Source organism: Drosophila biarmipes, chromosome 3L (genome assembly GCF_025231255.1).
Source record: "Drosophila biarmipes strain raj3 chromosome 3L, RU_DBia_V1.1, whole genome shotgun sequence".
Taxonomy (NCBI): Eukaryota; Metazoa; Arthropoda; class Insecta; order Diptera; family Drosophilidae; genus Drosophila; species Drosophila biarmipes.
Genome location: NC_066613.1, coordinates 24539116 through 24564570, shown reverse-complemented (window position 1 = coordinate 24564570; position 25455 = coordinate 24539116). Strand labels below are relative to the sequence as shown.

The window sequence follows — 25455 nt, the reverse complement described above, 5'->3', positions numbered from 1 at the left end:
CAAATGATGGCGCGGGCGATTAATTAAATAATTCATTGAAAGTGTCAAAATATTTTGTGGTGAATCTGACTCACCTTTGACACCTTTGGAAAATTTAGATCAAAACAAAATTAAATACACAAAAAGCAGCCACTAACAAATGAACTATGCCCAATCAAAAAGTAATGGGCACTGACAGAAGGAGGAACAACAGCCATGCAAGTCTCCTGCTGACCACATCATCCACTCATGTCCAGCATGTAGGCAGTCGCACTAGTCTGCACCAAAGAAGCGTAAGGGATGCACCAAGTGCTAGGGATCTGAGTGGTTCTGGCACCAGGGATGAGCACGATCAGAATAGCTCCCTGCTCTCCAATGACTTCGTCCTCATGCTGGACTGTGCACCAAGTCCCGAGGAGGTGTTCTGCGAACAGTCGGCGGACTTCAGGACAGCTTGGCTGTGGTTCAACAAGCTCACCACCATGCACTGCAATACCCTTTATGATCTGCGCATGCGCAACGCCTACATGAGTCATTTTATAGTTTGCCTGAACCAAAAGCGCTTGACGGGCGTTTTCGAGGAGGCGCCGCCAGAGGAATTGGTTTGGGTGAACTTTTTGGAGAATCAAGCGGCACCACAGTCCGTGAACCATTCGCTTGTGACCACGGCCGCTGCAATGCAGCGCTCCTGTGAGCTGACCCAATCCTCTCAAGCTGCGCCGGCCTCCACCTCATCGTGCGGCTGCAGTGGACACCGCACATCTGAGTACTGGGGTTCCTTCAGTGGTCGTCATTCCGGCGGAACCACCGAAACCTCACCCAAATCGCCCATCCTTAAGAGGCGACGGCTCCTCCGTTCCGTTCCCACGACCAGCGACGAGGAAATGCATCAGATATTCCGAAACAACCGAGCCAATTTCAGTTTAAATCGTTCCTCAACCTGCACCCATTTAACCAGGAGTCGATCCCTATCATCGCCAGCTAGCTTCCAACCCAGAAAAAAGATTCCCAATGCCTTTCGCAATTCAGATAGTCACAGGTCACCCGAGGAGGCGCGAAAACTTATGGTTAAATTGATGGAACTTATCAGGAAAGAGCTGCGTGGCGAACCGGATCTGGAGAGCAAAGACATCTTGGAGGCGGAATTGAAAAGATACCGTCAGTTCTTCGAGCAGCACTTGCAGGACAATTCCGATTTTGAGTCACATCTCGAGAAGAATTCCAACTCGGAGCGCGTCCATCTGCTGCTGAACATGCAAACAGACCTGATCAGGATGCTGAAAGAGGATCTGGCGTTGTGATCAGATTGCTGTGTTTTTAAAATTGTACAAAATTATTATAAAGGTGGAAGGGGAAGATAATAATAAACTAAATAAATAATTAAAAATATTTGTGAGGATTTAATTATTGGAAAGAATGTACAACTTGCTATCCTTTCATAAAATATTTTATTTTACCAGATTTAACTAACACTACACTACATTTTTTTTTCCAGGTCGCAAATCTGTGGACGAAACTCCGGCCTTGGCCAACAGCTCCCAGCAGCAGCAGCAACATTCCATTCCGGGCTCCGCCACCGGATCTCCCCAGCGAGTGGCCAACAAGCGCAGCAGCATCACGGTCAACATGCCAGCCGCCGGTCTTGGCCAGCGTCCGCCCAGCATCATATCGACAGCCAGCCAGGACGAGGGTGGCTTCAACGAGTCCATGCCGGAGCTGAAGGCCAAGCTGCAGCCCGCCTACGACCAGCGGGACGCGGAGGAGCAGCCGCACAGCCTGAACTATGTGGATGTGGGCTATCGCCTCAATCCCGATGGCAGCGAGAGTCGCGAGGTCTACGGCTCGGAGGCCGAGCTCTATGACACGGCCAAGGTGAGCGATATGCAGCGCAAGTTCCATGGAGCCAACGGTTTTGGCCAGGAGTCGAGCACGGTGTATGCCATCATAAAGACGGATGTGCCGGAATCCCAGCCAGTGGCGCCCTCGCGAGCGGTTCACCTCCAGTCACCCACTTCCTCGAGCGTTGATGGATCTCCACTGCATCGTGGCGTCTACAATTCCCCACCCGTGGGAGTGGTTTCACCCATAAGGCGACGCAACAGCAACCACCAGGATCAGGGTGTGGGCGGCGGCGGCGGCGGCAGTGCCAAGTCCACGCCTCCTTGCTCTCCCGCCCGATCGGCTCTGATCAAGGGTATTGCCCCCATAGCCTCTATCGATGCGCACGAGGAGGAGGAACTGGATCTCGAGGAGGAGGAGGACGAGCACCTGGCCGTCGAGTATGTGGAGGTATTGGAACTTCAGCGGAACGAGGAGGATGAGGAAGAGGCTCCTGTTCTACCCGAACGGCGAGCTCCGGCTCAAGGCTCTCTGGAGCTGCAGGATTTGGAGTATGCGGATACCAGCGCCGGCGAGGATGAGGAGGACATCATCAACCACTTGAGTGGCGATGATATACTGGATGTGGAACTAATCGACGATGTCGTCGACGAGGTGATCAAAGTCCATGTGAACCACAGTGTGGCCATTGCTCCTCCAACTCAAGCTGCTCCTCCGGCTGCGGCGATTCCACGGGAGGATAGCCTTCCAGATGACATGACCGCCGCCGAAGCCGAACGATTGTTGAGCTCTAGGTGAGTCAACTTTTTATTATTTGTAGCTTAAGCATGTGTCTTGTTTGCATTATGTTTTGTAATTCCAAAATATTTTATTTAAATAATTTATTTTTAGTTTAAATAATTATGTCTCCATTATAGTCAAGCATGTACTCTTTATAATTTTATTTATTTATTATATTTTAATCCCATGTGTAATTTAATGCAGTGCATTTAAATAGCTATCTTTTATAATCATACTCATAAATGAAACTCAATTATTCCTGGTTCATCAGCATAAAGACGTTGTAACTCTAATCAGTCCTGAAACCACATAAAATATCAATATTTAGCCTTATCCTTTTTGTTGATTTTATGTAGCCATCTCATTAGCATTTTATGGATTATTTGTAGCCAATAATTAATGCTGAAATCCAGGAATTGCATGTGCAGCTGCCCCATCAGTTTCGTGGCCCTGCCTGAACTCTACTCACTCGCTCACATTTTGAGCAAACATTTACATTTCACCCACATTCTCAGTCTCCGGATTTTGTGGACTCTTCTCGGCCAAGTTACTATTCATCATCGGCTTAGTCACCTTTCAGCGCCGGCTTTGTTGTAATTGTAAGCTAATCTGTCGCTTGTCAACTGCTGATGCACTCGCCGTCCGCAGTCGGTTCCGCCCGGAAGTGTTGACTCCGGCGGAGGAAGGAGATTGGGGTTCAAGTTGGAGGTGCACATGAAGGTGGAGGTGGAGGTGGAGATGGGGTACATGTGAATACTTCCCTTTGTGCAGCTGTAGATGCTCCTGAGTAGATCTGGTCTAAGCTGGTGCCACTTTAAACTGCCAAACTTGCCTAACTATTCCCAACTCTGATCCATTCAACTGGCCCTGGGCTTTAAGGCTGAAGTTTGCTTAATGGGAGTAAGCTCCTCAGTGGATTTCACCTGGTTTAGGGTTTCCTGTACATGCCTGACTTTGTAGGATCAGGCAATAGTGGGGATTCTTTTAAAAACTACGATTTTTTACCAATATGTCCAAATAATAATATAGGACTTAAATTTCGGTAAGAATATTATTTATTATTTCTTTCTTTATGATTTATGAGTTGTGACTTTTAAACCTTTTAATTGATACAGTAAAACAGATTTTGCCTTGCCACAACATTTAGTTTTTGATTCAAAATTCTTTTTAATCTTTCTTTGTTAATTTTTTGAAACACCTACAGTTATTACTTTAACTGTGGGTTGAGAAAGTCATGGATGTTTCGCACACTTCTGCAGCATATTGTTTTTTCCCATCACTGGCAGCCATTTGCAGGTGAACTCAGGGCGGTTGAAGGGTTTTGGTGTGTGCTTTAAGTATATCTAGATTTTCGCAGTCATTTATTCTTGGCCTGGCTTTCTGCGAGCGGTTCGTGGCCGCTCCCAGAATTGACTTGCCATTGATTTATTGTGTTCCGGCAGAGGAACCTGAAACCTGCAACCTGCAACCTGCACCCTGCACCTCCAACCTCCTATTCCACATATTAAAATGCAATTTTCAAACGATTCCCCAGCAATCGGTGTAGTTTTTATGCTTGCCATTCTGCGCTTATTTGCGTTCGTTCTTCGACGCTTTTTGTTTTGGAAGCAATTTATTATGAGCCATTACCAGGAATTACGTTGCCTTTGGAACCCCTCCTCACGGAATTTTCACGTTTCGCACGCAAATAACCAATTTCGCTTTAGCCGCGGAAAAAATTACACTTAACCGTAGTTTCTTTGGCAATATGTGAGCTACGTCAATTAGTCGACCGTTTTTTGGCCTTTTATTTATGAACGTTTTCCGTGTGACGAGTACGACGACGACGACGACGAAGTCCGCTCAACTTGGAGTGAAAGCGCAGGGAGAACGAGCATTTTCCGACCGGATTTTCCACTCGTTTTTCTCCGGCTCTCGCCTGCACTTTTCACTCATTTGCCGCTCCTGCGTGTCCTGTGCAGTTTTGTCCTGCATTTGCGGAGCCACTCGAATCACATGCCCGCCGCTCGTTCATCCTGTCGCATGGATGGAAAATAGTAACGCTTTCCAAAAGGAAAAACAAATAGAAAATCGGTGGATAAAAATAAAATAAAAAAGGAAATTCCGCGCGCGAAACGAAATCCGTTTTGGCTGGCTGGAAAATAAAGTGGCAAAAGCGGAAAAACGCACGAAATGTGAGGCAATCTCTCGCTCTTTCTGAACATCGTTTTAATTAACATTTTCGTGCTCGAGCGCAGGAAATAAGTTTTAATTAAACTTTAAGTCGGGGAAAGTCGGGAAACTGGAGAAAGACTGAAGTGTCAACAGTGCGGGCGCCCCTTGGTAGGTGGAAAAATATTATTATCAATATTTAATGTTCGCCATCGTTGGCCATTTTATTTTGCTCTATTTTCCCCTGCCTGCTGATGACATTTTCGTTTAATGCCTCTCCGATGGTGATGATGATGAAGCTATCCCATTTCAGGGCTATATCCGGTTCCTTATGGCTGGCATTATCAGTTGCCATGTTGGCTTTTAATTAGGCAACTGTCGTGTCGGGGAATCGCACACACGAGTCTCGTTAGTGGCCAGTTCTCACCAGTTTTCAGTCCACTTTTCAGTCCGGCCTGTCAATAGGCGTACTTACTAGCCAGCGGGAATGAGACATGTTCCCCTGTCCATTTCTACATTTCCACAGTTCTCCATTTCTCCAACTCCATTTCCATCTCCGGACTTTCCCCATTACTGTAGTTTTGCCTTCGCATGCATTAATGGCAATTGGTTCTGGGCATCCGCATGATGATTTGTTTGCTGATAGGACGCTTTTGTGGTTTGACATCCTCCCCGTCAGCTTGGGAGATATTGCATTCAAGGCTTTTGCGGTCGAATTGCCAAATACTTGGAGGGCTACACGTCGATTAGGCTAATTAGATATGTTTGAAGGCTACGCATTTAGGAATTTTTATTGTGCGAAATGTATCTGTGATAATTTTATAGTTAAAAATTATATTAATTTTCCATGTTCGTTGCATTTCATTAATTTATCAGAAATATATTTCTTATAATTCAGTTTGTTTCATTTGATTTAATTATTTCTTTATCAATATCTTCCTTTATCAATATGTCTCTTGTTTTACGCTAATTAAATTTCAATTTGTATATTTCTTATATTGCAAAAGTTTTTATGCCACCAAGGTTTTCTGTCTAATTTGAGTGGACCACCATTAGGCCACTTGGCTTACAGCTCATTTTCCTGATTAAACATTTTAATGAGTTTTTTGCTTGTCTGCTTCGCTTGTGCATCGCATTCAGTTTATTCAAATGGAATTTGTGTTAAGTGTAATTTAAGCGCAATCACAAAAAACCAACAAACGAGGGATCCCCGCTGTATCCCAGCTCCTTCATCATCGTCACATCCTGGCAGACATTGCCAAAGGCATCAACAGGGCGACAAGTGCTAATCGCTCATTTGGCATTCAATATGCTGGGTTTTTCCCTTCCGAATCTCTGGGTTTTTCCCCCTTGGCTTTTTTGGTAGCAGAAGGCGGGGGAAAAGTGCATTTCAGCCAAGCTGGCTCTTAGTCTTCGCTGCGCTTTTAAGCTTATTTAAATTGCGGTGGCGACTTAAGCCACAGGGGGCTTGGGTGGTTTTGGTGGGTTAAAGGGAGGTGGTTCAGTGGTGCCCAAGTGGTGTGGCTGGGAAATGAATAGTGGGCTATAAGTGCATTGTGTGCAAGTGGTTTCTGTGCTTAGTTAAATTGTTCAAGTGTCTCTTTTTACATCCAAGTGACAGCAGCGGGAAATGAGTTAATGTGGGAGCGGATAAGTCAAGGATTTGTCGCGGGGATACAAAGCAATAGAAGGGATTCTTAGTAATGTGGTGTTTAAAAGTATGCTTCAATGTATTAGCAGTCCAAATATCATATTTTACTGCATACTTTTAGACGCATTATTAAGTGATTTTAAAATCCTTGCAATTTCTATGACTGTAAACTGTAACCATTTGGTTCAGTCTTTCAGGGAAAGGGCAATAAACTCGAAACTCTTCTGCCAAGTTGTTATTGCATAATTTTCTGCACAATTCCTCCCTTCAAAAGAAATACATGGTGCCTTCTCCCCTACTATGGGGAACACCATATTCGAAAGAGCCCCTTTGTTGAAATGAAAAATTTCCCCATGATTATCGCCTGTACAATTAGCATAACTGCAGGGCTGGAAGAATGATTTTATCAGGCGCTCGAACTTTCACATGGACTGAAATAAATTGCATAATTTCAGCCTGGACAAAAAAAGGAACAATTTGCCTGCGAGCTGCCAAAGTGCAAGTTGGTCAACTAATTGAAAAACTTCACGCCCCTGGGAATGCTTTTCGAAATGCAAAATTGAAATTCATTTGCAGCTCTCAGTTCGGAAAAGGGCAGCAAAATTGGAGGTCCACAGAAAAGCACACATACGCAGCGTTGTCGCAAGTGGCAATTGCTTAACTCTCTGATCTCGCCTTTTTGGCATTCAACTCTCTGCCTCTTTCAACTAGCCCGCAATTTACATAAATTGCAGCAGAGACAGCAGTTACGGCCATGTGTTGATGATGTCCTTGTCGTCCTTGGCCAAAAGTCGTGTGGCCAGCGGAGGAAGAATTGGGAACCAGCTGCAAGTCCAACTCCCATTTATCTTTCACCCAAATGTTTGTGGGGCTCAACAGGAGCCACTCTTCTTTTTTTTGTTCCTTGTTTCTGGCAGCCAGCCCAGCTGAGCTCGCTGTCCCCAAAACGTTTGTCCTTGACACAAGGCCTCTTCGCCGAATCCTCCCTTATCCTTTTTTAGAAGAGAAGTGGGCCAAATTTTTGGGCAATTTGCTGGTCAATTGTGGACCATTTTCGGCACTGTACTGTGTAATTGCGGAGTACTTTCAGCTGCACTATGAGAAATGTTTGTCCTTAAGTTTGGTTCGCTTGGGTGCAGTTGAGAAGTGGTTAAAAATCCTGGAGGATTGCGAACGGCATTTTAGTAAGGGATTTTTTATTTATGTTTCATGACACACAATTAAAAAAAAGAAAATTTTGAAGAAAAATCTACTGAAATCTCTTTTGAATGTTGATTGTAGGTGTCTAAAAGTATGCAATAGTATATTTTTAACTCAGAAGAGGAAGGAATTCCATTTAAAAAAGACTATATCTTAATCTTTGCATACTTTTAGTGACTTAAAATAATATTTTTTATAGAGGGTGAATTTTGGTTTAAGTGTAAACATAAAACTGAAACTGATTGGAGGATTAACTTTCTTAGTGGCTGCTACTTCTGTTGGCGCCATTTTTGGACGACTCTAGCCGCTGGCCATTTTCTAGTTAACTTGGCCCTTTGCTTTTACCCTTTCTCCGCTGCCTTTTTGCTTGGCAACTTTCCTCTTTTCGCGCTTTCTCAATAATTTTTTGTTTTCGGCGGTTTTAACTTTGCCTTCTATTTTCATTTCGGTTAGGTCCCCCTTTTCTATTCTTTCTTTTTTTCTGGTTAGCGTGAACTTTTGCGTTTGACTGCATTTAAAAAAAGTTTTTGGTTTCGCGTTTTTAGTGCTAGTATTTCTTTCGCTTTTATTATTCTTGCCCCTGCTTTGGCCGGGCGTTGTAATCTTATTTGTGTGCTTGGCTTATCGCACGCCCCTGTCCTGCCCACTTTTGTTTTTTATTTTATTTTGTTTTTTAGTGTTTTTTTCTACCCCACCCCCTCCCACTCAATTGCAACAAAAAATGGCAACAAAGTGGGCGGCTTTGGGTGGCGAAAGGAAGTGCACTGCAAGTGCAACGCAAAAGTTTCGAAGGCAACTTGGAAATGGAGCACGAATGACGCTTTGGCCCATTTGTTGGTATTTATTTCAATAGTTCTTGAGATACTCTGCGTTTTAGAAGGGGGCCAAAAATAATGGTGGCTTTTTAAAGGGGTTTGTTCGATGAAAAATATAAATATATCTATATTAAAGATTAAATGAAAATAAATGTGGTATAGGGGTTTTTAGAAAATACATATAAATTAATAAAAATAAAACCTTTAATTGTTAAGGAACGTAACAGCGATAAACAGAAGCTCAAATAGTTTGCAAATGAAAACTTTATAAAGTAAAGAAATTAAAAAAACTGGCTTTTATCCTAGATACTAGGTAAATGAGAATATAAATGATTTACTTAATTAATAAGGAAAAGTTTTATGAAAAGTCCTGGACTCAAAGGCTTACAAATTCATTCTGAAAACCCAGAGGGTGATCTGCCAGCGACTCCTGACTCTATAATGTGTTCCACCCCCATTACTCCATTTAGCCCTCAGCGATTCCTTCAACATCGGTCCACTAATGCTTCCCCCATCCGATATAAAAGCAGTTCTCCAAAGGCGACTTTATGGTCGCGACGACGCACCTTTAGCACTTTGTTTTGTCCTGTGGCTGGTGTCCCAGTATCCCGGAATCCTGGTGACTGTTTACCCAGTTGTACGCATAAGTTTCAGTTTGAGGCAAACACTGGAATTTATCACCGTGGCGCTGGGCGATGTGTGAAGTTTCTGCTAATTCGGTAGATAAAGCCGGCGTGATAAAGATAAATAGGTGAAGAGCTCCAGTTGGGGTGTTTTTTTATTTACCACGTTGATTGCCTGCAAGTGGGAATGCCAAAGTGTTGCATTCACTTTGCTTGGGCAAAAGTTCTGCCAAAAGTTTGCATTTTAGTAGTATTTTAGTAGCTAGTTATGGAATTTTTATCCTCCAGCTGGGAGTTGGGTTGACCGGGGCTTCGAGTTGCGCCAAAATTATATTTAAAACAGTTTTTTGTATACATATTTGTGTATGCATAGCACTTAAGTAGTTGGCATCTGGCTCACCGCGCCCTGCTAGAAAAAGTAGGATAAAAGCGGGCAAGGAGAAAATAATGTAGGCAGGTAACTTTTGCTCTGAACTGATTAAAGGACGCAAAGTTTTTCATTTTCCCCCGCAGATTCTTCGAGCGTTTAATTACCTCAATTTCCTGCACAATCTACCAATGAATGGGGGCGGGGGAGAACGTCGATATTGTTCCAGAACAGTTTATCGTATTGTCGTGCCACTTGAATCGAATGGTTTTCAATTGAACGTTGCTCATCCTGTTGACATTGTTGTTTCCATTTTCTTGTTCATATGCGGGCCAACACACAACACACAACACACACATTCCCGTGCTCCCATGCTGGAATATAATTGTTGCCAAGTTGTCATTTTCAACATTGTCATCGTATGTGCTCACTGTACCCCCTGTAGCTGCGCCTCCCCGATGTCCTTTGTCGCTTTCCTGCGTTTGTGATTTTTCTTGCTGCATACTTTGGTGCGCACGCAGTAAATATTGTCCTGGCTGATTGTTGTTTCTCCACTGCTGCGATGTGGAATTTGTGCTCTTCCCGTACGTGTTCGCCATGATAAAACGGAGTTTTCAGTTTTCATAGCCGTCCCGGCAAATGTTTCGCTTCTGCCTCTGTGCATTCAAATTGATATTGCATATGATTAAGAGCTAAACGGGTTAACCTCCGATGCGCTAGCCCCGATTTATGCAAATAAATCAGAAACGATATGGGCACCAAACAATTGAAAAGTCAATCGCAGAGATTTTCTGTGCTTATGCGTAAATTTCGAAAAGTATTCGCGGAGTAAAATGGAAATAATTTGGTTCCCACTTTTACTGCATACTTTTTGACACCCAGGTAGGTGATCTTAAAATTATAGGGATTTCTGTACAATACATCTCTGTGAGTTGACCTAATTTATGCAAATAAATCAAAAACAGTCGTTAAAAGTACGAAAGTGTCGAAAAGTATGCAAAAATGTATTTTTTCTAAACTGTGGGACTATTTTTTCACTGCATACTTTTAGACTAATTTTTGAGTGTTTAACAGTTTAAACCAATTAAAAGTTCTTTCTAATAACCCAAACCACAACAATCAAAAGACAGAAGACATTTTCGGTTTTATATTCTCCCCCGCACACGTACAACACGTCACATTATCATCGTCATAGCTCACCTTGACTTGGTTTTTTCGACTGCACAGGTTCAACCAGGCCAAACTTTCTCTGCTTTCTCCTCTCCATTCTCCAAGCCGCCAAACACAAATGACTTTGAAAAGTGCTGGCGAACTGGACGGATGGTCGGTCGGTCGGATGCGGAGTATCTGGTCTAGTCCACCGCCTCCTAATCCAAGCCAACAGCTATTAATAAACGAAAATGCTCGCTGTAAAACTCTCGAATGACTAAACATAAATTCTGTTAAATTTATCACAACAATGGAAGGCTAAGCGAGTCAAACACATGACGTCATTGTGGGCCAGGGCCAAATGGCGAGGCACATGGCACTTGGCACACGGAAAACTCACTCGGAGAGTGCGATTTTCCACAGGGAAAGCCGCTCGCTCGCTCGCTCTTGAGTGAGTTTGAGCCGCTCTCACTTTGTGGGGCAAGGCTCTTGCATTGCGGTTTCCCTTTGCCCGTTGTTATTTAAATTAATTAAAAATGTATCACGAAACAATACGCAGACTGACCTTGTTTGCGGCCCCTCTGTGCAAGTCTTTTTTATGGGACTTTCCCCACATGTCTGTTGCGTTTTTCCTAATCAACTTGTGCTCAAATAAATAGGCAACGAAAAGTGTTGAGGCCCACACACACTCGCTTTCTTTCTGGGTTTTCCGGCTTTTCCGCCTTTGTTTGCACGGGACAAACGGAAAATTCCAAGCGTCGCATAATTGCATTTGTCTTTCGCATTTTCTTTTTTGCTTTACGCACTGTGGGAGGAAATAGTTTTTCTTTAGGCAGATATCGAAAAGGTTTTTTAAAAACTAACTAAACACAAATTCAACTATTAATTTGATTTTTCTCTCCTTTAAAATATTTTGAGCTTTGAGAAAATATTAAATAATACCTAAAAACATATTACAATATGCTTTGAGCTTTTAATTTACGAAATAACAGCTTCCATAGTGCAACGCTTGGAATATTTCCAGCATATCTGTTTTTTTAAATATCATTAAAGTCGATGCCCATTCCCTGTTTTTTTCGCTCATAATAATTTTCCCGCTGTCGCCGCTGACGAAACTTTGTCATCGTTTTTTCTCACGTCACACGCGGCGTATGCGTAATATTTTGTTATGCATGCAACTGCGTTCGCTTTAGGCGACCCACAGAGGTGTGGCTAAAAAAGCAGAAAGGGGATTGTCCCACATTCCCCAGCAATTAAAAACGGTAGCATGTTATTTTTATTTTAATTATAAAGCCATAACTTTATGCTAATTCCTTTTCGTTTTTGCCTGGCTGCAGGGGATCATCGGGTGGCCAGGGGTTAACTCAAACCGTAACGCCCAACTAAATCCGTCCACCTCCACTCCATTTCAAAACTCCACCCGTAAGCCGCTTAGTTACCCCTTCTGAAATAAGTTTTCAATTTTTGTTTGGGCCATTTCAATTGTTTTTGTGTTGATTGTTTGCCTTTTCGTTCGAGTGGTCACGGAATAGAGAGAAATATAGAGATTTCGTTCGCAAATCGCTGGCTAATTGTTTTATTGGATTGCATTGGGGTTATCGAAATAGCCGAATTGTTTTCCAATGGACCCCCTTTGAAAACTGCCGTCAACTGTCGGCAATATGGTTGAATTTTAGGCCATTTGCAATACGCTTTTTTTGGAAGCCAAGCTAATTACAGTCTGTTGGCTTGCGTGTGAAAATGCCAATTGGCAATTGCAATTACATAAATGCACTGAAACTCCGCTGGAAAACTCATTTAAATGCATGGCACACAGATGCAACACCTGCGGGGGAAAACTGAAGGAGGCAAAGTGGAAAAGCGGGAAAGTGGCCACTCTGGGCCTTCGCCGACTGTTTGTTGTTGGCTCACTGTCTGCCACTTGGCTCTCATTATCAACAACATAATCAACCACTTGCAACAACTAAGGCTCTGTGTGTTAGTTTCAATGATTAGCCGCCGTGTTCTTAGTGCACTGGAAATAAATACTAGCAGGAAAATAATATTTCAACATACTAATTAAAACTCAAGTTCAACATGATAGTCATTCACAATTTCAAGGCAGAAAAATAGTTTACAGGAAAGTCAATATCTTGATTATAAAATAAATTTGATAGTACATACATTTAAAAAGTAAATAGTTCAAAGATGGTTTTTCATATAAATAATTGAGAGATCATGCTTAAAAAGGTTTTAGTTTATTGTTGAAAAATGTAAAATTAAATGACTTAATAGGAGGAGGAAAATACGAAGATTATTAATATAATCCCATAAATTTTTCAATGTGTGGCTTCGTCCTCGTTGTCGTTGTCGCTTGGAAATTGTTGGCAGTAATTAACAAACACTGCGATAGGGAGATATCCACCTTACACGTGACGTCACGCACAAGTGAGAGTGACAAACACTTAAACGTTAAATGCACCCAGCTAACTGAACTGACAACTGTCTGCCTGTTCTACGTATTCCACCTGCCTGTTCCTACCTGTTTTCCTCACTCAGGTGCCATTGCGTGTGCAACACGGCGTATGCGACATAACTTTTCACCCGATTTTCCACCCAACTCGCTTTAGGGCTACGTGCTCGTGTAAGCGTGCATGTTTAATTTGGCATTGCGTACTTTGCGGCGCTGACTGCATTTCACGACCTCAAGTTTACTTTATTATTATGTGCCATAAAAGGGGGACATGTTATTAATTTAAGATGAACTATCAAGTTGTCTTAGCCAAGAGCTGCAAAACAATCGATAGAATATTCGATTGAATAAATAATGCCAATGAGTTAAATCTGTTAAACAACTAGTGCTTAAATATATAGGCTTGGTAATACTTTAAGGTAAAATAGTAAGGTATAACTTAAGATATAGAATTACATCGGTAAAAGTTTCATAACTATCGATAATATTAATAATGATGCTGTTGAATTTACAGCAAAACAATCGATAGACCATTCTATGGAAACAATATTGCTAAATAATTCGTACTTTTTTAAAGTACAAATGTCAAACAACAGACAATTTAATATAGATGATCTGTATTAATTTAGGGTAAAATATAAATATATAACCTAATATTTGCAAAGGTATCGATATGACTATCGATAATATCGATAATACTAGCCATGCTGAAGAAGGTAGTAAATGAAGACTGAAAACTGATTCCGAAACCAATTTGAGGTGACAAATTGGCATCGGAAGCGGAAAAGGGTAACTGGTTACTGGTAACTGGAAGAGTCCCAACCGCTGGATAGTGTGAATTAAAACAGCATTACATTTTAATTGCATACTCTTGCCTCCTGCTGGGCTCTCCACTTAATTACTGTTATTATATGCACTTTAATTTTATTTACATGCCCGCTGCTCGTTTGCAACGTTTATAAATCTTTAAGCGCCGCACGTAATCGTATGCATTTATTTGTATTATTTAAAATGATTTGCATGCCTCTTTATAAATATTTCATAATTTTAGCATTTCTCCATTTGTTTACTTTCATTTATTTATCGTAAATTGCCTGTTATTGTGTTGTGCTTGTGTCTCCTGTCCTGTTGTATCCTGTCTGCGTAGCATTTTGGAAAACAAAATCAGGTTGGTCCTGTTTTTCTGCATTTTTCCCTTCATTTTTCCCTGATCCCCTTGAGAGTATGGAACTTTTGATATAACTCTTGTATTTTTCTGCTTATTTTTTCGATCATAAACAGACAACAGTCGCTGCTGTCGGACGAACAGGCCAAGGAAGTCGAGCAAATACTCAACGCCGCCCCCAGCGTGGGCGTGGCAGTTGCTGCCGTTGTTGCCACAGCAACATCGCCGACCAGCATCAAGAATCTCATTGAGGATTTGCCCGGGCAATCAGCATCTGCCGCTGCCGCTGCCAATGGGGAGCAGGACATTCAAATAGCAGCTGTCCCAGCGATTGTCGAGGAGGACGAGGACGACGAGCAGGAGCAGGAGCGGGAGCAGGAGGAGTTCCAGGAGGAGGACGAGGAGGAGGACCACGCCAGGGCCGAGTACGTTGTGAATGGCGACGGCGAGGCTGACGGCGATTCCGATGACGTTGAGGCCGTGGACATTGTGGGCTATGGACATGCCGCCATCGCACTGAATGCCACCTTCGTCAAGGCCGACAGCACAGAGACAGAGACCACCACCACCACCCCCTCGACGGCCACCACAGCCACCACTCGCCACGACGACGACGAGCCCGAGTGGCTACGGGATGTTCTCGAGGTGGGATCCGTTCATATTAGGGGTGTTCCAAGAAGCTCAACAGCTTCCTGGAGAGTCCCTAATAAGGATTATATCAATTTGCAGTATAAATTATATAATAATTTATACTATCCCCTTTTCAGGCACCCAAGCGCAGTCTAGAGAATCTGCTAATCACCTCCTCCGCCACATCGTCCCGAGGACCTGGTCAGCGGGAAGAGCTGGAAAACGGCTACGATCTACAAGAGAAACATTCCGATCTGAATCACACATACGTCGCTGGTGGAGAATCGCTGCACGAGTCCATAGTTTCCGTGGAGTCCACCCAGTCGGATGCCACACTCAATCAGACCACGACCATCGACGACAGCATCATCTCCAGCAAGCACAACTCCACCTACTCCCTGGCCGATGCCGAACAGGCCACCAATTCGACGGTGCTGAGCACTGGGGTCACCGAACTAGACGACAGTCAGTACTATATACCAGAGTATCCGCCGGTGAGAAGCAAGGAGGTACTCGTTGAGGCGGGAGTTCACTACTTCGAGGATGGCAACTTCTGGATGGAAGTGCCTGGTAAGTTAGAAATTAATTTAAAGGCGATTACAAGTAATAACATTTTAACATACTTTATAGGTCTGCTAGACTTTGACGACGACGACTGCTCTTATCCGCCCATCACTGTGCGCAAGAATCCCAAAGTTCGCTTCAGTTCCGGACCCATTCACGTGTACTCCACTTTCTCCGTCAACGACTACGATCGCCGGAACGAAGATGTCGATCCTGTGGCCGCTTCGGCGGAATACGAGCTGGAAAAGCGCGTGGAGAAGATGCACGTCTTCCCCGTGGAATTGATGAAGGGTCCCGAGGGTCTGGGTCTCAGTATAATTGGCATGGGCGTTGGCGCCGATGCGGGCTTAGAGAAACTAGGAATCTTTGTGAAAACCATAACCGATAACGGAGCAGCAGCCCGAGACGGTCGCATTCAGGTGGGTTCTCGGATTTAAGAAATATACAGAATTCTAATAATATTATTTGTTAATCGCGCAGGTCAACGATCAGATCATTGAGGTGGACGGCAAGAGTCTCGTGGGCGTCACACAGGCATATGCAGCTTCCGTGCTGCGCAACACTTCCGGTCTAGTCAAATTCCAAATCGGACGCGAACGTGATCCTGAAAACTCCGAGGTAGCCCAGCTCATACGACTGAGTTTGCAGGCCGATCGCGAGAAGGAGGAGCGCTTGAAGCGGTTAGTTACCGACGGACTCGGGCCATTCAATAAATATTAATTGATCTGAAGTTATTTTAGGCAACAAGAGGAGTACCTGCGACGCACCCTCGACTATTCCGAGGACTCCACCCAGCCGGTTTCGGCCAATTCGAGTGTCTGCGAGGGACCCTCGAGTCCCGTCCAAGTGGAACATCCCATGGAGGTGGAGGCCACCCATTCGCAGGAGGTAGAGTCGCTCAAGCGGCTGCTACAGGAGGTAAGGACTCAAGGGCGTTCTGGGATCCAATCCAATCCCGGAAAGAATCTCTCTTGCAGCCTTGCTTAACTTGTGTGTTTGTGTGTTCTCTTCTCTCTCCTTTTGCTGAATTTCAAAATTGTGTGGATATTGAAATGCAGCACAAAGCGGTAATTGGATTTGAAAATATCATTGAAATCGAAATTTTAGATACTCGAAAATTTGTAGAGCACATTATCAAAACACTTTGATTACGTTTCAGTATTTTAGCCCTTTGGTAACTTGGTAATTAGTTGATTTTAGGTTCAATAAATTGAAACTTTTAAGTTTTATTAAGTATGATATTTAGTTTTTTGATTTATTTGTGATCTCTTTTTATTTCTTATCAAAGTTATGTTATTTTTTGTATTCCCCAGAGAGAAATGGGTTGTCTGGTAAAGGAAGAGATTATTCAAAACCTAAAACGAAAGGTTTGTTTTCTGTTACTTTATTTATTATTTCCCCAACATCATCTCATCCATCAACTGCACAACTATTAGAGATTTGGAAGTCCAGCATTCTAATAAATTTTTCTTTACCCCTTCCCAGCTGGTCAAGCTCGAGACGACGGGAAATGAGAACGAGCTGCTCAGTGAGCGGCTGCGGCAAAGTGAGCGGGAGCTCGGAAACATCCGGAAGGAGGCGGCCAATCTGCAGAACATGCTGCAGCAGTCGCAGGGCCAGTACATGGCGCTGGACAAGAAGTACAACAAGGCCAAGCGTCTGGTTAGGGAGTACCAGCAGCGGGAGCTGGACATGTGCCATCGCGAGGAGTTCTACCAGCAGCTCCTCCAAGAGAAGGACACCGAGTACAATGCGCTGGTGAAGAAGCTCAAGGATCGCGTGATCAATCTGGAACACGAGCTGCAGGAGACGCAGCGAAAGGCTGGCTTCCCCGTGGGCTTGCCCTACGATAGTGCCACCCTGAAGCTGACCCCGCAGATGATGCGCAAGACTCCGCCGAAGCCACTCTTCCATAAGCTAGAGACGGAGCTGTCGGACACGGAGATCTCCGATCTCTCGCCCGATGGCGATGGCGTGAAGACAGCCACTGTGGAGCGTAAGGTTCCGGTCAAGGACGAACTGGATGCGGCAGTGCCGCAGCACGAGCTGCTGGATAACTCGGTTAACAAGACCAAAATCGATCTGGGTGAGTCCCCACCACAAAACGCAATCTTACCCAAGCACCTTTTTACTCATTAAACTACAAGATTGTCATGGTTAAACGAAAGTATTTACCTTAAATTTAACCTAAGCACCATTTATTTATTTTCTTACCAGATTAATTTTATTATTTATAGCATTTTTATATATCTTTTAAAATAATTTGCTTATTGCGATTTAATAGCTTTGAAACTTCTTAAAATGTATAAAAAACGTACTCTATGTAAAATATAAAATAACGTTCAAGATTCTAAAAAAAAGGGCATAGCATACTTTTTGACCTTTTATCATGTGATTTTAAAGTTTTGGAGCAGTGCCAGGATCAATATTTTTAAAAATCATCCCAATATTTTTTTTACAACTTATTTTTTCAACCATGATAATCTTGTTTTAAGTGAGCGTTTTGTTCTTTGCGCTTTGAGCTGCACCTGGCCTAAAGCTTCAACCACTTGTTCCTCCTCTTGATTTCCTTCGGCTACTTTCTTCTTTTGTGCTATTGTCATTGTCATTGTGCTAATTGTTATTCTCTTTCTTTCCATTTCTCTCGATTTTATTTGATCTCTGTGTGCCGTCTGTTCACGTTCACGTTATATCGTTGTTCATGTTTGTTATACGTTCTATGCTCGTTGTGTTTTGTGACTGCCACGCCTACACGCTGCGCCCTCATTTGCCCAACTACAACAAATCGAAAAAATCAAAATCAATTTGAAAAAAAAACCACACCAAAATCAAAAATAAATTCGCACCCTGCCAATCGAAATCGGTTTTAAAACAAAAGCCTCCCGTGGTGGTTTAGCCAATCGCCAGTTGCCCTCAGCCAATGGAAACAGTAACCCTTCGAACGGAGCCGCCGGCGATCTTGGCCAGCTGTCGAACGGGAATCTCCTCAAGCGCAGCCGAAGCAACAGCCGCAGTTCGGACTGCACCCTGGACGACACGGATGAGGAGGAGGAGCGTGAGGGCTCGGCCTTGAATCTGGCCGGTGCTCCTGCCACCCATGAAACCATCAGCCTGTCCAATGGCAACTCGCATCTGCTGGCCAACGTGAACAATCTGCTCCAGCATCATCCGCCAGCAATGGCCAGTGTGGTCACCACACCCTCGAACGGCCACCTGGGCACCACCACGGCCATACTGCTGAACTCCACCTCCTCCGCCTCGTCCAGTTCATCCAACCAGTCGACGGCACGGGAGGCACAGATCAATCAGCTGTATGCCCAGGTCCACAAAGATCCCAGCAAGCAGCAGCATCAGCAGCAGCAGCAACAACAGCAGCAGCAGGCGGCTCAGGCAGTGACCACCAGTATTCCCAGCATTTTCAAGAACTCTTTGGGCTCTCCGGCGGACAATGGGCTGAACGACTTCCATCGCGGCAGTATGACCACCTTTGGACAGGGCCCAGCCACCAGCAGCAATCGTGATCTCAACAGCTCGTACGACTCCATCCTGGGCTCCAACGATAAGCTGACCGAGAACGAGCCAGCGGAGAGTTGGATGTATCCCTCCAGGAGGCGGGTGGCGCCAAATGGCAGCAAGGTTCCACTGCCCGGATCCAGCTTTACGGATCAACTTAACCAGGCGCTGTCCGATCGCGAGAGGTGGGTTGAGGCTCTGTAGAGAGCTGGTGGGGTTAAGGGAAAATAATGTACCACAGGTTTTTTAATGGAAGATGGAAGATAATACTTATTTTTTCGTGAAAAATCGATTAAAATTGTTCGATTTAGGTAATTTTATTAAAACTTAACTTATTAATTTTTAATAATAGTAGATTAACATTTCAAAATTCTTTTTAAGTTATTAAATATTTAAGGATCAAGGAAGGAAGACATTTTTCAATCAAATTAAGTAAACTTAATATGTAGATAGTGAAATAGATAATGGGAAAAACACACACCCAAACTATAATGCACTCTGTTATACGGTTGCTCGACCTTTGCAGGCGACTCGGCGATGGATCCTCGCGACATTCCAGCGACGATTACACGGAGATTAACAAGAGCCAGAGCGCCGCGGCCATCAACTGCAAGACGCTGATCAACGAGATCCGCCAGGCGGTGAACGAAGCACAGCCCAAAGGTGAACTATGACCTACCAACCAACCAACCAGACCAGCACAATCCTTCGAATCTCTCAGCCAGAACGTAGACTAACCAGTAGATCGATCCTATCCCCCCAAAAAAGAAAAAACCGAAAGACATATCATGCCCATCATCTCATTTCATACAGATCTGTACATATGTTTACTGTTCAAAAGCCAACTAATCGAACACTGTTATTTCGTTATAACCATATATATTATGCGAAGGTTTTGAGAGTTCATTGCAGCTGTTATCCGTTTACATTACTCGCATTCCCCCATATGTATATCTCTCTATAAATATCTCTATGAATGTCTAAGCTAAACCATTCAGCCGATACCATGTGCTCTGCGTCGCAATGCCAAGGGATCCAGTGCGATCTTACTAACCCAGACTCTTCTATCTTTCCTCCTCTCTCTACCTCGACTAACCCGTAATGCGTAACCCGTAATCCGTTCCAAAGTTAAACAAGTCGTTCCACAATCACTCTCCCCGCCCGGCACAGTGCCCTGGCAGCAGCAGCACCACCAGCAGATCCAGCAGCAGCCGTCCGCCCACACCACCGGTCCGCCGTCGCCCACCAGCATGTCCTCCGGCTGCTCCTCGCCAGGATACTCGCCCAGCCGCACCCTGGATCTGTCCGGATCCAGCTCTAGTTTCTCCGATCGCAAGGCGGTGGCGGCTGGCTACACCTACAAGGGTGGCCCCGTTCACGAATGGACCAAGGATCAGGTGTGTTTAGGGGTCCAAGTCTTAAATATCTAATAAAAATACCCAACCCTGCCAAATCAGCTCCTTAATGACACCTTCTCCTCTTCCAGGTGGGCCACTGGCTGATGGGCATCGAGCTGGAGCGCTACATCCCAGTCTTCAAGGAGCACAACGTGGAGGGCGGCGCCCTGCTTACCCTGGACTCGAAGGACTTTAAGACCCTGGGCGTTTGCGGCGACGACAAGCACCGGCTGAAGAAGCGGCTGAAGGACCTGAAGGCCAACATCGAGAAGGAGCGCAAGGACATGGAGCGGGAGAGACGCGAACGCGAGAAGGCCATACGGAAGGCCGAGAAGAAGGCGGCCAAAAAGAAGTAGTTGAATTCTAGCTGATAAGCATCAAAGTAGCCAAAAACCAAAAGCATACGCAGTATATATTGTAGTCTATATATATCTATATATATATGCATACACAACACACACAAGAAACAAAAATGAAAATGAAGAAAAAAACAAGTGCGTATATAAAACATATATCTATTCGGTTATATATTTATATGCATGTAATGATAATATAATTTATTTGTACAACACACATCTATTATACATACGTACTACATTTTAACCTATCGAGCCTAATGGCAACTAGACGTAATTATTCTAAAAGAAAGCAAGGAAAGCAGCAAGTAGACGGTCAGGAGCGTTAGAGTAGCAGTAGATCTCGGTTAGCATTGCAAACCCCGTAATTCTGACTCAAACCGGGCCCAACATCCAAACGATGGCACTCAGACTTCCCCGACAACAACCGAACTCATAACCAAAAGAAGAAGCTAAGTAACTAACAAAAAGGCGTTGGACTGACTGATTTTTATGATTAATTTAAAAACAAAACTAAAAATAAACGAAAAAAACAAACGAAAGGAATTCTTTTTTAAAAGCCAACCAAACCAAAAAAAAAACCACTTGAATTGAGAATGCTAGCGAAAGCGTAGAACACTTAAGGAATTCGCTGAACAGACTTGAACGGTTTAGGAACTGCCTTAAATAAAACGCAGTTTAAAAAGTTAATATTGTAATAACGTTTAAGTTAGCGCAAGAACGCAACCGAGGGAGTGTCTCGTTTTTTTCTAATTATTAATCTGTGTAATTTAATGACTAGCGCATATTCAATAATATTCAATTCTAGATATATATATGTGTGTGCAACAGTAATTTGTCAAGACATCTATGAAACGTACTGTACTATCCCCCTAAAATTAATGCTAAAGTATTGTACTGTATGCTATGCCTGAAAGTCATTTAAGTACTTAAGTAGAGAAGCTAGTGGAAGTGTGTGTTTTCTGTTACCAAGCGGGCTGCTCGGACGGTTTCCGACCGAAAGATATAGTAAAGATTGTATATCTTGAGGCGAATACGAGTCGCTTACTTTTCGAGCAGCCTTAGCAGCCAAATCAATGCAAAATGTCCACCCAAATTTGTTAAGCAGCCAAAAAACAAGGGAAAGCAAGCTTCAAGAGCGATTTCTATTCGTTAGCTAGTATGTCTGTGTGAATGGGCGTGACTGTGCCTTTGTTTTTCACTTTGTTTTACTTTGTATAGATATATTTATAGAACCTTTAGTATTCGTATTTCATATTCTTAGTTGTTTGTTCTTGTATTAACTTCGTGTACTTGTGTTGTGTACGTAGTTTTATTTACCTTATAATTTCGAAATGTTGCAATAAAACCGCGTGCATATGCCGGTGTATGTATGATAAACCAAGGCTCTCGTTCTTATCGGCTCGTATCCGATTGAAACTTTCCACTCCCCATGGAGGCGTCACCCCACCCCCCGCGAGGGCCACAACAATACAACCGACTTTGCATTATCGAGGAAAAGAAAAACCAAATTTAGCAACTAGTCCTTGGTTACCAATTACCAATTAGCATATAATACTTATCAATATACGTATATACGAATACTCTCTTTCTCTCTATCACTCTGTCTCTATTTGACTTTAAGACCCCGGCCGTGGCCAGGCGGAGACTCCGCTCTATTCAGAGGTCAGGGGGATCCCGTGGACCCGATGGCCGGCAGCGCATAATCACCGCATGTGTCTCAATCGTCTCGTCGCAAGTCCTTAATATAGCTTTTGAAAAGCTCGCCTCTAAACAGTGCCACCAAGAAAAACAAAACAAAATCGACCGTTATTACTTACTAAAAATGATAAAGAACACCTTTTTAAAAACAATTGATGAAATCGGTGGATTCAGATTCAGATGCCGCACGCGTCCGCTGATGAAGCCCAACTTCCGCTTCGAAAAAAAAACCGGACTCAGATCGATTTCATCATTATTGTTACTTTTTTGAGAATGTACTTCAGTTAGAGTTTATTTTTGGGTAATTGTTTGTAAGCGTTTTTTACACCGTATTTAACACACTCAAAAAACCAAAAAAAAAAAACGAACTAACAATCAAAAAACCAGTTTAAAATTCGTAAAATTAAATCAAATTAAATGATAAAAGTAATTTAGCTGTTGCCCCGAAATTCTCAAAGAGTAGGGGCCAGTCGCCAACCTAAAAAACGAAATGTATGACACCTGCAGAACACATTCGTGCCTTTTTCATTGCGAAAAACCGTCCCAACCATAATAATTGAGCAGAGGATGCGACGACCATCCAATCGGGTCTCTAGATGGGAACTGCCAACTGCCGTATCTAAAGATCCCGACATCCTCTGTCACGAATACGTTGAAACATTTAAAGTCCCGCAAATGCCTTAAATCAAGAAAATTATATTACCCATTAGATATCCAACATTATTCAGTTCGCTTGTAGGTTTTGAAACATTTTCGAAATACTTGTTTTAGTTCTCCGTTTGCAGGCGAAGTTGGCTGGGTTTTGTGGCCCCGACAAGCAGAGGTGTGAACCCATCTGGAGGTTTTAGAAAAACATAGCTCTCTTTGAAATCTTCCGAAAATGGTATTGCTTTTATTGTGTTTTTCCACCTCAAGTGATTATGTCTTATTTGATTTGGTCTTTTCTTTTGGTACACCTTTTCAGTGGGTTTTGGTTTCCTATATTGCTTTTTTCAAATTCAGTTTCGTTTACTTTGTGACCAAACAAATTCTCTTTTTCATTGATTCAGTCGATGAAATAGTGAGTTTGTTAGGTGACTGAATGTTGAGCATGGGTGAATGAATGTTGCCATATTATTACTACTTTCGCATACATGAATCGGAAATTAAATAACCCTTCCAATAAATTAAAAATCCGAATTGGCCAGCGCAAAAAGGATGGTAAAAGTTCATAAATAAACACTACCCTATGCAATTACTGCGACTAGCCAATTAATATTGATGACAAAACTGCAATTAGCTAAACAAGTAAATGGAAAAGTGAAAATCGCAAAACAAATCTTACGAATCATGGAAAATAATACACCACAAAAAACAGTGCTAATAAATATACTCTGAAATAAACCTAAATACGAAATGCATTTCTTGTTTACTCGCCTGACAATCTCTTATCTGCCTGGGTTGTTCGTTAATCCTGGTTTAAAAACAACCTCTTAATGGGTTTGTTGTACTGCACAAAGTGGGAAACTCTGTCGCAAATCCGGCGTGGAAATGGACACGCTTCTCGAGAAGAGGCCACCAACAGATACAACATTCGAAGCCGGGCCCCTCGAATCTTCCACGGAAACATGAATGGAACATTTTTCGGCATTCGTGGGTTATTTCCTTATCATCTGGGAATTTTCCACTCACTTTGGTGGCCTGCATCTTGCGCAGAGGTCAATTTTCATGGTCTTCTTGGGTTTTCGGGTTTCAAATCTTTATTTCTGGCCCTCGGGCATGATAGATGGAGTTTTATTTTATACCTATTGATTAGGGTATTCAATACTCGGTTTTACTGCCATGACATTTTGGTTCTCACACAATCTTGTTGTGATTAGATTTTTGCTGACGTCGACTAGCGAAATTGAAAAATACTTTTACTGACAGAGAGCCTGGCAACGAAGGTTCGAATATATTTGTATTACTTTCCAGATCCCAATAGATTAGCTAGTCTAGTCTGGGGCTTAGTGAAGGGTCTGCAAACCTAGTTGCTGTAACTTTCTAACAGTCTGGGTCCTGTACCAATTGTAATAATATTTTGATCTGATACTGACTGCACTTTTGCGTAATCCCATAAAGTTGTTTACCGATTTCAGGCTTTGTCATTCGGATGATCGTCACTGTGGCCTAGCATATATTACGACAAGTGCGTACCCCCCATGAAGAGATAAGCTCTTCCATATGGATTTTGCATCCTTATCAGTGTTGATACTCCATTCAACATTGGGTGGTTATTGTTTTATTGGGTAAGGTACCTACGGGTGCGACCAAGATCTGTTTGCGAATTCCTTATCGGGGGGATGAATGGGTTGCTGGGTGATTCAAGAGCCAATCCCTATTACAACAGACATGTACGACTCGTGTTGACTCTAAGGTGTCTGGCTGGAAACTGATGACCTGGTAAAACTTTCCGACCAGTCGACTGATAATCCTGGTCAGAGGTTGGCGAACGAATTATAGAAAATTCTCGGCAAGTGGGATGTTTTGAAAAATATTTAAAAATAGCGCCACTGATTATAATATTGTTTGGCCAGCGATTTAAACAAAGCTGATAGGGATTTCTTGTTATAGGAAATATAAACATTATAAGAGTTCCATTGTAATATGTTGAAAATATTAGTATTATTTTTAGTATATTTTACTTTCCCATCTTATAAACCTTATTTTGTAAAGATAACCCGTATGATCTTTAAAGTTGACTAGCGCACTGAGAGTTCTCCAGTGCAAACATGCCCATATAAAAAGTCCACAAACAGCTTATCAGCGAACATTTGCGGAATCATTTATGGTTCTTGGTAATAGGCCCCATCGAACGTGTAACTAAAGAGTTGTTCTGCTCTCCGGCACACAGTTTGTTTGAAATACATTTAAATTCGCTCAATTCAATTAGTTAGGAGCAACGATTCCGGCAGCACAACAATGTGCGACACCATACGCGCTAAACGATTTTGAATTGAGTGCTGAACAAGCAGCGCCGGCAGAGGCTCGGCAGAGCAGTTCGTCGATCTGGATCCCCGAGATTCCGAATCAGAATCTTTTCCTGAAGCAGAGCGGCGACTGCTGCGTCGGGCCTCCAGTTTAAAAACCCTCGTCCATCAGTCG

The 25455-nt window shown here is 43.1% G+C and overlaps 2 protein-coding genes across 15 annotated transcripts in view; both read left to right on the top strand.

Moving 5' to 3' along the window:
• The window catches only part of LOC108034869 (uncharacterized), a 52973-nt gene extending 30962 nt beyond the window's left edge, over positions 1–22011 (top strand). For 2 of the 14 annotated variants that reach the window (XM_044094950.2, XM_044094951.2), the window contains 13 exons: positions 1475–2612; positions 14154–14174; positions 14288–14816; positions 14939–15371; positions 15432–15784; positions 15846–16045; positions 16097–16283; positions 16679–16732; positions 16851–17451; positions 18244–19063; positions 19405–19541; positions 20007–20275; positions 20365–22011. In XM_044094950.2, the coding sequence (XP_043950885.1) occupies positions 1475–2612; positions 14154–14174; positions 14288–14816; positions 14939–15371; positions 15432–15784; positions 15846–16045; positions 16097–16283; positions 16679–16732; positions 16851–17451; positions 18244–19063; positions 19405–19541; positions 20007–20275; positions 20365–20631 (5009 nt within the window). In that variant the 3' untranslated portion in view covers positions 20632–22011. The remainder of the gene's footprint in view (positions 1–1474; positions 2613–14153; positions 14175–14287; positions 14817–14938; positions 15372–15431; positions 15785–15845; positions 16046–16096; positions 16284–16678; positions 16733–16850; positions 17452–18243; positions 19064–19404; positions 19542–20006; positions 20276–20364) is intronic. The other 12 variants (XM_017110067.3, XM_017110065.3, XM_044094953.2 and 9 more) reach the window with 12 other exon arrangements.
• Positions 58–1368, top strand: LOC108034872 (uncharacterized). Its single transcript, XM_017110071.3, has one exon. The coding sequence runs from the start codon at positions 147–149 to the stop codon at positions 1278–1280; it is 1134 nt and encodes a 377-aa protein (XP_016965560.1). The 5' UTR covers positions 58–146; the 3' UTR covers positions 1281–1368.
• Positions 22012–25455: the final 3444 nt, after the last annotated feature.

What these genes read in the sequence shown, in the direction of transcription:
- LOC108034872 (XM_017110071.3), top strand. Translation starts at nt 147, where the DNA reads ATGCCCAATCAAAAAGTAATGGGCACTGACAGAAGGAGGAACAACAGC.